The sequence below is a fragment of the Aphelocoma coerulescens genome, chromosome 2 (genome assembly GCF_041296385.1).
Source record: "Aphelocoma coerulescens isolate FSJ_1873_10779 chromosome 2, UR_Acoe_1.0, whole genome shotgun sequence".
Taxonomy (NCBI): Eukaryota; Metazoa; Chordata; class Aves; order Passeriformes; family Corvidae; genus Aphelocoma; species Aphelocoma coerulescens.
Window position 1 is genome coordinate 165,626,826 of NC_091015.1, and position 14,070 is coordinate 165,640,895.

Genomic DNA, 14,070 nt, shown 5'->3' on the forward strand with positions numbered 1-14,070 from the left:
ACCAGCTGTCATATTAAGGTAGGAACTGGCATGATAACAGTGTAAAAACTCCTTGTTAAAACTACATCTGTGGCTCCAAACCATTCCTCCACCCCTCCCTTCTAAATCCCTTTGTAGAACCCACTTTATGGCTGACAGCCTCTCATACGCTTAGCAATATAGAGGTTTAAAAGAAATAATCACAATAACTAACTAATAAACATTCTTCATTATTTCGAAGATGATAATAATCCCTTGCACTTGCATTGCACTTTACATATTCAGGCACTTTATAATCATTAACTAATTAGTCCTTGCAAAGCTCATCTAAATATTATTATCCTGTTAATGCAGAAAGAGAAGCTGTAGGAGAGAAGGTAGAGAATTTGCCTAAGGGCATACATCAAGCCATTTGCAGAGCCAAGACTGGAATTCAGCTCTTTAGCATCCTAATCCTCGGCTCATATCCCTCTTGTTGTCTCTGATAATAAGGGCTAAATTACATGATAGTAGGATCATTTTCTTTAATATTCATCCCCAAATACATGACGTGGAATATTACATTTCATCTCTTTGTTGTCCTCAGGATCACTTATTTCTTTCTCCCTCTCCTTCTGCACTGATATTTGCTCCTGCCTTTATATCATGAGGAAACATTAGCAGCACCCAGGGCCTAGCTCCCATTTCTGCACTGGGATAATGGACTCAGCCACGTTATCCAAGGATAAAAAGAGCAAAATTCGGGCATGCACCTTTGAGCAGGGGCAGGAAACTCCAGGTCTTAAGGGAGTAACCTTATCAATGGTTCACAGACAGAAACTCCAACATACTTTGTTATTCCTCTTCTGGTGCCTCAACTTCACAAGGAGGGGTTCAGGCTGGTTTACCCCAATACCTTTAATACCCCCAAATTAGTGCGTGGATAACCCCCTTTCCATATTTTGTTTTAGATCAGCTGAGGTTGATAGTGATCACAGAATCAGAGAGTGGCCTGGGTTGAAAAGGACCATAAAGATCATCTCATTCCAACCCCCTGCCATGGGCAGGGACAACTTCCACTAGACCAGGTTGCTCAGAGCTCCAGCCAACCCGGCCTTGGACACTTCCTGGGATGGGACAGCCACAGCTTCTCTGGGCAGCCTATGCCAGGGCCTCACCACCCTCAAAGTAAAAGATTTTTTGTCCTTAAATCTAATCTAAGCTTACTCTCTGTCAGTTTGAAGCCATTCTCCCGTGTCGTGTCACTCCAGGCCTTTGCAAATAGTCTCTCCATCTTTCTTGTCATCTCCTTCAGGTACTGGAAAGCTGCAATTAAATCACCCCAAACCCTTCTCTTTTCCAGGCTGAACAATCCCAATTCTCTCAGCCTTTCCTCACAGCAGAGCTGCTCCACCCCTCTGACCATCCTGGTGCTTCCTCTGGACTCTCTCCAACAGCTCCATGTCCTTCCTGTGCTGCACCCCAGAGGTGGATGCAGCTCTGCAGGTGGTGTCTCACCTGAGTAGAGCAGAGGGGCAGAATCCCCTCCTTTAACCTGCTGGTGTAGACAGGATTTTGGGGAAGGATTTTATTTTTTTTTGAGGTTATTTTTCCCCCACTCAGATAATTTATACAAGAAAAACAGACCTTCACATGAACGTATCATATGGCAATTCTGAAACACAATGAAGGAATTTTTTTTTCTCCTGTCATATGAATCCAGACTGTGGAAATTATTCCTACACAAGAGAGTGAATGCTGAATGCCTGCATGGTTGCAAAATGTGAGCAAAACCATGGAATCATAGAGCAGTTTGGGATAAGACAGGACCTTAAAGGACCATATAGTTCTAACCCTCTTGCCAAGGGAAGTGACACCTTCCACTAGAGCAGGTTCCAAGATGGAGTAGAAAATAATGGGGAAAAAAAAGTGTATTTCCATCAAAGAGTATTAAGGACATGATTAGCATGCTTAAGAAAATGCCTGAGCCAGGGAAAGTGGTGTCAGGGATGTATCATCACATGTCTGTCCCTGTTGTTCTCCACAACACTGAAATTATGAAGAAAGTCAAGTTTTTCAAAATATGGTCAACCCCTATGCAGAAACCCTACCCAAATCAACCAAATTTGAGGTAGCTCCTGATCTCCTACTGTACTCTCTCAGTACATTCTCATTGTCATTTTATTTCCTGCAGCTGTCATCCTAATTCCCTAAAGTAATTTTGGTTAATTGAAAAGGAATGATTGTCTTTGAAGGCACTTTTCCTAGCGAGGTAAATAATGTTTTTCCCTTTACCTTAATGTGCCATTGGATTTTGTTTAAAAATTTAGTTCATTTTAATTATATGCCTTTTTATAATTGAAAAAAAAAAAAAGGGCAATAAATTAAATTATTATTTTCCACACCTGTAGGGACAATTTTCTCAAAGAAATTAAGCTGTTTTGTGCCCATGACTGTGTCTTCCATATCTGCAGTAACATTCAGTGTGCCCCTTAGCCTTCCAGCACAAGTCCTTTTGCCATTGATGAGGACAAAAAATCAGACTGTGATCCTGCAGCCCTGAAGATTAAATCTGATTTAAAACATGGTGGAATCACCATCCCTGGAAGCATTAAAAAAATGTGTGGATGTGGCACTTGAGGACACGGTTTAATGGTGAACATGGTGGTGGTGCTGTGTTGGTGGTTGGATTAATGATCTTAAAGGTCTTTTCAAACCTTAATGATTCTGTGATTCTATGAAATCACCAGCCAGTGATCAAATTTGAATGGGAAATCATGTTTCTGTTGAATTATTCAGTAAAACGGAGTTCAGGATACCTTCACATGGTATCTGCTTTTTCAGAAACTTAATAGAAACTTAATACAACCCCCGGCTGACCTACAGTGATCATGGCAGGCTACTCCAGCCAATTTGAACAGATTTAACCTGATCAATGCCTTCAGACAATCAGTACATTACATTGCACTGATGCAGCATTTTAAATTCATTTTTAGTCATTTAAATCACAAATTTCAGAGCCTCATGAACTTTTTAATGGAAAAAAAAAATTTGCCATTTTGTTTTTTTGAAGCTCATGGGTGTATTCAGTTTACTTCCAAATAACAACTGTAACAAAAGCAGTGATGAATTCCCAGGTAAGCTTTTCCATGATGTGGATTCACACCCAGGGTACATCCAATGGAGTTAGTCTGGCATTCTCCACCAACATTCCCTGAGCCAGCACCTTCAGACATCTCAGCTACCCCATGAGCATCCACTAAAAGCAGTTAGATTTGAGGTTAGATACCTTCTTTTCATTAAAAAAAACCCCAGAGTTTATTGCTCCTTGGGTCCTTCTTGGTGCCTCCTCAGTCAAGATGCTGTCCCTGATACTCTTCCTGCTGGAACAGCCTGGGAACACTGATGTGTCCATTCATAGCAGCTCATCTGAAAGGTTTTAATTGGAAGTTGAGGTGTGGAGGCTTTTTCAGCTGCTCTAACCTGACTGCAAGATTAAATGAAACTCTATTCCCTTTAGCAATGCAGAACCTTTGAACTAAGAATTGGGAAGGACTCAGAACTCCCTGATGGTTCCTGAAACTCAAGGTCAGCTCCAAACAGATCATGGAAAATGAATCTCCAGTAAGGAACAGTAGGCAAATTAGCAAAATAACATTATTTTGGGTTTGGTGCATGTGCTTCCCATAATAATGGGCTTGTAATTTTTAAATACATTTTCTCAACTAAAATCCGCATCCCTTTCAGGAAATTTTCCATCTCAGTCCTGTATCACACACCCTTTGTTTGCAGTTGTGCTCCATGACCGTGGAAGCTTTACAAACCCAACGTGGTTCATCTTGAAGAGGTTTTCTTTTTGCAGTGGAAGAAGCTTGTGAAGAGAGGGTGGAAAGCTGATGGAAGCATCAGCCCGAAGGAATCTGCAGCAGCCACTGCAGAAATTACTAATATATGCAAGCCAGAGGGGCTTCTGATTGCAGCTGGAACAAATTTCTTTCCCAAGTTGCTAAATCCTGTGTGCTGCATAACAGTCTGCAGTGATAACCAATCTCAAACACTTACCACAGGGTAGGATAACTTCCTTATTGAAGGAGTCTTTCTTTTCCCACTGGGAGCCCAGATGAGTTAGTTTAAAGCAGGCAAATCATATTTGGATGGTGTAAATTAGCTACAGCAAATCCTGATGCTTTTTACAGATAATACATAAACTGTTTCTTAAACTGAAGTGGCTCTCCACTCTCTTCTAGCATGTAGGAAGGCAGAGTGTGCTTTACATACTGTGACCTGTGTCTGGACCTGCCTTCCTTAAAGATATTTAGCCTTAAGGTGGTCATAGTGACCACAGGAAATTTCCCATCCCTGTTTCTGAGGGATAGATTTATTGGTCCATTTCTTTTGGTCTGCTTTTTTTTTTTTTTTTTTTTTTTGTTTCAGAGCAGACTCCTAGGATTTAAAGACAAGTATTTTTCCAAGTGGGCTTGTTACAGCTCTTTAATTACACCTACTAAAGTAGTAATGCATAGTGATACCCTGAACTTGTCCCTAATTAAAAATACTGTACTCAAAGCTTGCATGATTCCCTTCTGCTGAAATCTTTAATCAGGAGATGAATAAGGCTCTGGAGCCTTGATTAATAATAGGACCAAGTGCTGTGCCGCTGAAAATGCCAGGGTATTAAATTTCCTTAAGTCACCTGGTGTCCCCATCTAATAGAGATCCTGGAAGTGTTACTTATGCAATAGCACAGAATAATTGAGGTGTAAAGTTACTGGTCCCAAATGAGACAAATGATCCCAATTCTCCTGGAGATAAGTCACTAAGGTAATAAACAAGATCCCTTCATAATTGCATCATTAATTTAAAAAAATGGCCTTCTTCAAAGTATCACCCATGGAATCCAATGCACAGGTGAGATGCACTGAAATCTGAGAAAATCTGAGTACAAGGGAGCTTGGGAAAGCACATGGAGATAAGTGTCCTAAACAAAAAACCACAGATATGACAGCCTTGAAAGTAAGATGAATTTTCAAAGGAACAAATTTTGCAAAGAAGAAAAAGGTGTCTGATTCTTTTACTAGAAGTGCTGGGTTTGGATCAGGCAAAGAAATAAACCAAACATAATCCAAAGCTCAAGGATATGAGCTGTGCTTTCTCTAGGCTGGTTTGAGAACAGCTGGTGGCAGAACAGATTCACAATTCTCAGCAGCTATGAACAGTTAAAACCAAAAAGTTAAGAAGAAACGTATTTCCTAAATTTTTAGGTACAATCTCCTCCTCTTGAAGAGAACTGTGTCATGTAATGATAGTTCTTGGCTATTTCACTGCACTTAAAATAATGCAACATTATTACTTTGAAGGCATATAAAGGAATGAAAGTGATAAGAAATAATTCCACAACAGGTCCCAGGTACCACTAAAACTAAGATAAAGGGTGGACTTTATGATCTTGGAGATTTTTTTCCAACCTTAATGACTCTATGATTCTGTGATATGGGGAACATTGTCACAGGAGCAGTGTAGAGTCCTGAATTAAGAACTGCAGATGGGAGGCTGCAAAACTTATTACTATGATTTTTTCAGGAGCACACACTGAATCAGGCTCCTAAATTGGTGCCCTGTCCCCTGCTATTGCCAGCTGATCAGGATCCACCTAAACCCGAGTCAGGTGGTCTTTCCTGGACAGTCTGAATCCAAATTTGGCATGAATTTATTCATGGTATGGTATAAGTGTTTGTTCTTCCAGTATTAGTGATCTGGGGGACAAACAGTTCCTCTCAGCCCTTCATTAGCTCTGCTATTATGTTGTATAGAGACAAACTTAGCTCTGAGTGACTTCACTGAAGGATCAGGTGCAGGAGCCCTGGGTTTGGTATTTGGGAAGTAAACAGCTGAGTCTCCATGCTGGAACTTTATCCGTGCACTGCCAATATTTGCGTTATCTGAGCTATCCCACGGGGAGCCAGCCAGCACATTTCAGTGCTCAGCTGCAGACCGCAGCAGGTAAATACACATTTCTTCAGGTAGCATCCCCCTCTTCCCATCATGTCACCTCTGCTCTTCCCTAAATCCACTTTTTTGCTCAGAATAACCCACAATACTCCCACTGAAGTCTCCACAGTATCTGGTACAGTGGCAATAATCACTCTTAGCACCAGAAATACCTTGTCTAACACATCTTATGGCCACATGTGTCTTTTCAGCAACCTGTGCATTAATAATTTATTCCCACCCTGGAATGCACAAGCTCTTTTCTTTCTCAATTTCAGCTGATGTGATACCATTTTACACTGAAAATTATTAATCCCTAAGTGAATAACCTGGTACTTTCTGTTAGGAAATGTATTTGCAGCTTCACTAACAGGGGTAAAAGTATTCTCTGTGATATCCTTTTCTTCCCCTGAGCTCCCAAGACCTCCTGACTGAGCACCAGGCTAGAATAACACGTTGTGAAAATCCTCAACAAGATCAGTTCCAGTTTGCACTGCCAATTCAAATCCAGCAGCTACTGATCATATCTCAGCATCTCCCCTTAAACCAGTGCTTTATCCACTTTTAAGTGCTTCCTGTAATCTCCATCTTTTTCAAATTAAGTATTCACTTTCCAAGTGATAATATATCAAAGAGCTCACTGATTTTTTACATGCATCCCATCAGCTTAATTTCCTTATCTAAAAACCCTGGAGTATTATCATAAAAATAAATATTTTTTTGTGGCTGATTTAGCAAATGGATGTTGGTCTCTGAAAACAGATTACACAGAAAAACAGAGATAACATATCACTACATGATTTTGACCAATAGTTTCTAGTGTCTAGTTTAGTAATTCCAATATGGAACAGTCCATGAACTAAAAGCTTCTGGTTTCCACCCCATGCATTGCCTGCTACCACTACCAAGAGCTGTAATCCTTGCACATACAATCTGAATATGATTCCTGAAAGACAGATGAGGGAGAAATTATGGTGAAAGCAATTGTAGCCAAATTTAAAAAAAAAAATCTCTTCTGACTCCACCTGCAGGTAATAAACTGTTATTGAATTTTTTTTCCTTTTTTTCTGTTGCAGTGTAATAATTCCCATACTGTTTTGGCATAGGTAGAATTGTAGTTGGAATACGTGTTTTAAAGGCTGTGGATGTGTAGAAGCCTCGTAAAATGCATAATATAATGTGCACTTTTAATAAATACTGTTCATCATGCTTATGCAAGTACTTAAAAAGGGGTCTGGAGTACCAAGCACGGTACAAATACTGTCAGTCCTCGGCTAAAGGATTGGAGCTGAAGTGGTTGCCATGAAACAGGAGAAATCAGCAGCATGCCAGAGGTCAGCTTGGTGTGTGGGACAACAAAGAGGATGACAAAGCTTCATCCCCCAGTACAGGTGGAAGCCACAACTCTGCAACACAAAATGAGCCGGGCACGGGGGATGCCTTTGCCACACTCTGCTGGGTGCCAGGCAGGGCATGACCTGGGCTGGGACACGTGGACCTGCCTCCCATAACCTGCCCACCCTTCTCCTGTTGTCCCCCACTGCCAGGCTGCTGAGGCTCTGGCAGTCACTTCCAAGATGTCCTGCCTAGCCAGGCAAGAAATGATCAAAGAAGAGGAATTGCATAAATTCTCCCAGGCCTTGCTTACCACTTTTAATAAGAAGCAGATTTTATGTAAGCAAATTCATTTGTGTTTCTTCACTTATATTTTCATTGTGAGGTTTAAATCAATGCCATATTAGAGGCTGAAAAATAATCCACTCAATGGTTATTAGATTTATTCCTTCCTTTTTTTTTCTTCTTAATGCAGGCAGCTTAAGTACATAGATCACTGAGGAATTTGGCCAGTTTTTAAGACATTAAAGTGCACAGAAAGTGAAGTAATTCTTCAAACGGATATGATGGCTTGCATGAGCAGTAGCATGGCCAGCAGGGCCAGGGCAGGGATTGTCTCTTTGTGCTGGGGACTAGTAAGGCCACACCTTGTAAATCTGGAGTCAGATTTGAGCCTCTCATGATAAGAAAGACATTGAGGGGCTGGAGCATGTCCAGGGAAGGGCAATGGAGCTGGGGGAAGGTCTGGAGCACCAGGAGTGGCTGAGAGAGCTGGGGAGGCTCAGCCTGGAGAAAAGGAGGCTTGGGGGGGACCTTCTCATTCTCTACAACTCCATGACAGGAGGGCGGAGCCAGGGGAGGGTCAGGATCTGCTCCCAAAGGGGCAACAAGATAGGGTGAAATGGCCTCAAGGGGTACCAGGAGAAATTTAGATTGGCTATCAGGAACAATTCCTTCACAAAAGGGGTTGTCAAGCAGCGGTTGCCACAGGCTGCCCGGGGAAGTGGTGGAGTCCCCATCCCTGGAGAGATGTAAAAGATGTGCAGATCTGGCACCTGGGGACATGGTTTATGGTGAACCTTGCAGTGCTGTGTTAACAGTTGGACTCAAGGATCTTCAGAGTCTTTTCCAACCTAAGAAATTCTATCATTCTACGTAGGAAATAGATCAGAATATGAAGATGGGAATCTACACCAGTGTGGGCCAGTGGAAAATGGATAGAACCGCAGGAATGATTTCCCCACTGCTTTCAGTTTTAGGTTGATTGCCTTATGGATTCTTCTCTTTGTCCCTGAATGTTCTCCTTTGACCTGGCAAAAGGTGAGTGATTTGTTCTGTACCAGAGAAAGGGCTACTTCTCTTACCAAAACCTTCTCAAGTACCTCCACAAAGCAGCACAATTAAGGATGCAGATGTTTCCTTAGAAGGGTTGCGGAAGTTACCTAAGACTGCCTTAAACACTGTGGCTCCCAAATCTCAAACCAAGCTCAGGAAAAAGTGTGCCCCTTAAAGACAAACCTCTGGCATCACCCAGATGGTGCTTCGGGTCTTTCTAGAATTCAGGTAAAAATATAATAATGATGATAATGCCTTTACCTTTTGCTTCCTCAGGTCTCAAGACATCAATGGAGTAGGCATTTCCTGACAGGGAAATCCTGACATTTAAATGACTCTGTGACAATGTGGGGAGTGGAAACTCATGGAGTTTTCCTGGAAAGCCTAGCCATGGATTTCAGCCAGGAGGTGATCAATCAGTGGACCGTCATTCGTTAAAGAAGTTGGGCTGAAATTCGTTTGGCAAAAATTCTCCCAGCATTTTGTCTGACTTAGTTCAGATCATAATTTACCATAAGATTTTTGAGGCCTAATTAGACTAAACCAAATAGCAATTACAATTCCATTGCTTATGTTATTCTGCTGTCAAAAAAGAAGAGGAAAACCACACAGATTTTGTTTGATTTTAGCTTTGTATGTTAACTAAATCTAACATGAATTTACCCTTTTTTCTTTTTCTAAACAAAGTGCCATCTTGTCACACCCCCCCCAAAGAAATTACAGTATAATTAAAGAGCGAACACAGTGAACCAGATGAATCGCATCTTCAATTTGCACAGAAAATATTTGAACAAGAAAAAAGTAAAGAATTGTTTCCAAGATTCACTGGACATAAGTGGCATCTTTCAACAATGGAAAATGGAATTCCAGTGTCCAAATTGTAGTCCAAGTACCCAAGTGTGCTTTCAAACAAATAGTGCATGTTTTCCTACAAGAATATAAAACTTCCCTTCAGGATGAACAGAATTTAAATATTCCAAGACTTGGCACTGTAGTTTGCAGAGGTGAGATAAACCAAGATATTTGTAATGAGAAATCTGTCTGTTTTAATATAATCCTATATTAATCATTTAACAAATTAATAATCTCATGATAATTAAACTCTCCATAAAGAATATGCAAGTATTGGAGAAACTAACTGATTAAATTCTAGCTTTAAATACCACCATGCATTCATTTTCTCTGATTTTTTTCTCTCTGTTTTGTAATATTGAACTTAGTCCTGTCAGGAATGTTTTAGCTCTCTGCTTGTTTGCTTCCCTGACTTTTGGAAGTGAATTTCACAAACCTCGCCACTTATAACTCGCTGTCTCCCCTGAAGATGCAGGGCAGATAATGTCAACAAACAGCTCTTCGTGCGTTCAGTGAACTAGAAAGCAAAATTTTGTACCTTAAAAATGCTCTTGTTGGAGCCCAGACTCCTGGAGGACTGTGGAAGGTTAAGTAAATTGAGAGAGACTGTCAGTGCTACAGGGGCTTTGCTTTCAGTACCTGGGAGTTTTACTGAAAAGGCAGCGTTGAGATTGGCAGAGCACAACAACACTTTTAGGGTCAGATGAGTTCCTTTGAATTTTAGCCTCACTGAAAACAGTAGAAAGCACCATGAATGAGGATCTGCTGTGCTTTGCATTTTGGTATGAAATCCTATGTCTGGGATAAAAAAAAGTGACAACTAAAGCTACACTGCATGATGCCTTTTTCTTTTTTTCTTTTTTCTTTTTTCTTCTTTCTCTTTCTCTTTCTCTTTCTCTTTCTCTTTCTCTTTCTCTTTCTCTTTCTCTCTTTCTCTTTCTCTTTCTCTTTCTCTTTCTCTTTCTCTTTCTCTTTCTTTCTCTTTCTTTTTCCCTCCTGTCCTCTCCTTTCCATTTGCTATTTGGATTTATATTTATCTACACTGAAATGCTTTCATTTCTTTGGATGGATCTCTCTCATCCATATTGCCTCATGTTCATTGCCAGTTCACAGAATCACAGAGTCACAGAATGGGTCAGGCTGGAAGGGACCACAGTGGAGTCATCTGGTGCCACCTCCCTGCTCAAGCAGGGCCATCCCAGAGCACCAGGCACAGGATTGTGTCCAGAGGGATCTGGAATATCTCCAGGGAGGAAGACTCCACACCCTCCCTGGACAATCTGTTCAGTGCTTGGTCCCTGCAAAAGGAAGTTCTTCCTCACGTCCAGGTGGAACTTCCTGGGCATCAGTTCCTGCCCATTCCTCTTGTCCCATTTCTGGGCACACCGAGCAGAGCCTGGGCCCTGCTCTGAGCCCTCCCTGCAGACACTGACAGACAGGGGTGAAGTCTCCTCTCGCTCTCTTTTTAAGGCTGAACAGACCCAGCTCCCTCAGCCTTTCCTCATAAGAGAGATGCCCAAGTCTCTAACCACGTTTGCAGCCCTCCACAGGATCTGCTCCAGGAGCTCCATGTCTTCTTTTTATTATCTGTATTACCCTGCCATGAAATCATCAAATTCCTGCCCAGTCTAACTCTTAAAATATGGCAGGGAAGAATGCCAAGTGTCTGTGCCTGTAAAATACCCCAGAGATCACAAAGGCAGCATCTGTCCATGCAAGGCAGAGCAAGACTCGACCAACAGCCTGATATCAGATGGTTACTGAGTGCTGGAAACAAGTTATGAATAAATGACAAAAAAGTGCCTGCTCTCCTCACAGAGTAATCTGAAATGTGCAACTTTGCTTGCAGAATGTTGTATTTCCATCCCCTCTTGCCAATTACTGAGTTAAGTGGTGCATGGAGCCTTTTAAAGACTAGAATTATTTTCTAAAGAGTAAGAGAATGTGAATCAAAGCTGCTCATTACATATTCTCCCAACTTGGATGGTGTCCTCCACAGTAGGCTGCAGCTACTGGTTATTACACTTTTTTTTTCCTGTTAACAACAAGAATAAAAGGCTCTGAGCCAAAACCTGGAAATATCCACCAAGCAATTATAAAACCCCATCAGGAAATAGCTGCTGGTTGATTCTGCTTATTATAGCAACTCCTAATAACAACAATGTACTTCTAAAGTCAATTTGGGCACCTCGTGCTGGATGATGATATTTAAAAACACATTTTGGAATTTTCCAGGATGCCTTTCATTGTTGGATGTGGTCACAGAATATCCTCCTGAATTAACAACCCTTTCCTTAGTTTTACATCTATTATGGGTGTATGGGGAGACTTAATTCTACTAAAATAGAATCTACCTATCTATTCTAAATATATATCAAGGGAGGAGAAAAAAAAAAGGTTTCCTCTGTTAGATCATTTTCTGGGAGAAATGTGCTTTCCCTTTACACTGAGGAGTAGAGTTGGTGATTTATTATTGATCTTGTCACAGAGAGCAGAAGTTTAACACAGCAGTTCTGCCACAGACTGCTCATTGACTTGCTTAAAGCTGCACCATTAAAAAAAATCTGTTAATGTACAGTTCTGAAAAGAATTCAATGATCTGATACAAATTCTGAGCTGGAGGAAACAGTCATACCTCCCACAGACTTCAAAGGCTGCTTCACATTCCTGCACTAGACATACCTTTTTTATCTCTCTGGGATGTATTTAATCCTGCCTCATCTCCTGTGTAGCTCCAGCGAAGATCCAACTACAGAAAATCAGCATATTAAATACACGTCAGTTGTACTGAGTAACCCTGAGACACGTTTGGGCTGGACAAATGGACATGTTCCCCTTGAAGACGTGAAACTGTGAAGGCTGTCACACTTCTCTGCCCATCAGCCCCTTCTTCTCCTTTGTTCTTACTGAAAACCAGACAAAGAGGAAGCTGCTCTGTTGCACTACTTCTAATCTTTAGAGCAAAAAATATCCATGGTAGAAGATACAAACATGCACGAATGTGGGTATAAATGCATGATTTTAAGATTCTCCTGTGAAGAAGAAATGGCATTGCAAGTAGCAGCTTGCAAAAATGGTCCTGATAAATCAAAGCAGCACTACCAAGAAAACAGACAAGGCTGCCGCTTCTGTTTTGTTGTGGATTCTGTGTTTTTGTTGGTTTGTTGTGTTTTTTTTCCCCAAACCTCTAACCAGGAGGGCTCTAATGAGACATTGGACTTGCAGTCTCCAGATCTAAAGCACCTGATGTATGTGCAGCTAAAAATACTTGAGTACCCAACAGTTAAAAATATCCTCTCTCCCCAGAAGCAGAACCTTAACACTTGTGTTACCCCATGATTTCCCTTGAGAAAGGGTGTTCCTTGAAGACTACGCCCCTGAGGGTCTAAAATAGCAGCCCCTTTAAAGGGGTACAAGCAAGACTATGTTATGTAATGTCTGGGGTAAAAATATGAGAGTTTGAGTCACGATCCTGGATCACGCAAAGCTCCCAGTAAAATCCTGAGGAGCTTTGCCTCAAATATCTCCAGTGCCTTCTCGTGCTGGCTCCACATTCAGTTGTTAAAGCTGTGGACCTAAGCAAGCCTCTTCATCCCCAAATTTATAGGCTGCTGGATTTATATTTGATCCCATCTCTCATTAGCATCAAGGTAATGAGCATAACTGAAGGTCTTGGAAAACTTATTTACACTGCACTATTTGTAATTGCTGAAAAATCCCTTGAAAAGAGACATCTGTTCCATATGCCCGGTGGGAATCAGAAAGTAACATTCTTTGTGTGTAGGTAAATCACAGGATATTAATAGATCTCGAGAAGGAGCTGGCTGTGGAAGGATGGGGTGGAGGGAAGGAGTGGGCTGGTGAGACACAATGAGAGTTTAACCAAGAAAACTCAGAAATTGATGCTAATTGCTGCTTCAGGGGCTCAGTGCTGCACACAGACCTGATCCCCTTAAAGACAGGACATGTGGGTGGCTGGGCAGCTCTGGAATGGGAAAGACACTGACTCCAGTCACCAGGAATTGCCTCGTGACCCAGGCAGTGGAAACAGAGTGTTGGTCTTGCAGGAAAACTGGGCTGAGTTTGGGGTTTTATTTGGGAAGTGGCACAAATTGGGAAGGTGGCCACTTGCAGGGGTAAATGCAGATCCCGTGGGTCTGATCTGTCTATAGCTTGTCCAGATACTCCATATGATAAAACCAAAGGGCTTTTGAGAGGAGCAGGGGAGAGGATATGAAGCCATACCAGGATGAACTGGTGACTGTCCCGCTCTGCTCTGCACTGGGGCAGCCCCACCTTGAGCACTGTGCTCATTTTCTAAATTAGAAGAATATAAAGCTATCAGAGAGTTTCCAGAGGCAAGCCAAAATGATGGTGAAGAGTCTGGAGGGGAAGTATGAGGAGCAGCTGAGGTGGCTTGGTCTGTTGAGCCTGAAGAAGAGGAGTCTGAGGAGAGACCTCAGTGGGGTCTGCAACTTTCTTGTGAGGGGAAGAGGAAGGGCAGGCACTGATCTCTTCTCTGGTGACCAGTGACAGGACCCGAGGGAATGGCCTGAAGTTGTGTCAGGTGGGGTTTAAGTTGGATATCAGGGAAAGGCTCTT

At 41.8% G+C, this 14,070-nt stretch overlaps 1 protein-coding gene across 10 annotated transcripts in view; it reads right to left on the reverse strand.

Annotated features, from left to right (window-relative positions):
• The window catches only part of TSNARE1 (t-SNARE domain containing 1), a 464,136-nt gene that overhangs the window by 88,449 nt on the left and 361,617 nt on the right, over window positions 1-14,070 (reverse strand). For 8 of the 10 annotated variants that reach the window (XM_069005568.1, XM_069005573.1, XM_069005565.1 and 5 more), the window contains one exon: window positions 12,151-12,217. The exons of the other annotated variants lie outside the window; for them this stretch is intronic. In XM_069005568.1, the coding sequence (XP_068861669.1) occupies window positions 12,151-12,217 (67 nt within the window). The remainder of the gene's footprint in view (window positions 1-12,150; window positions 12,218-14,070) is intronic. 10 annotated transcript variants of the gene reach the window in all.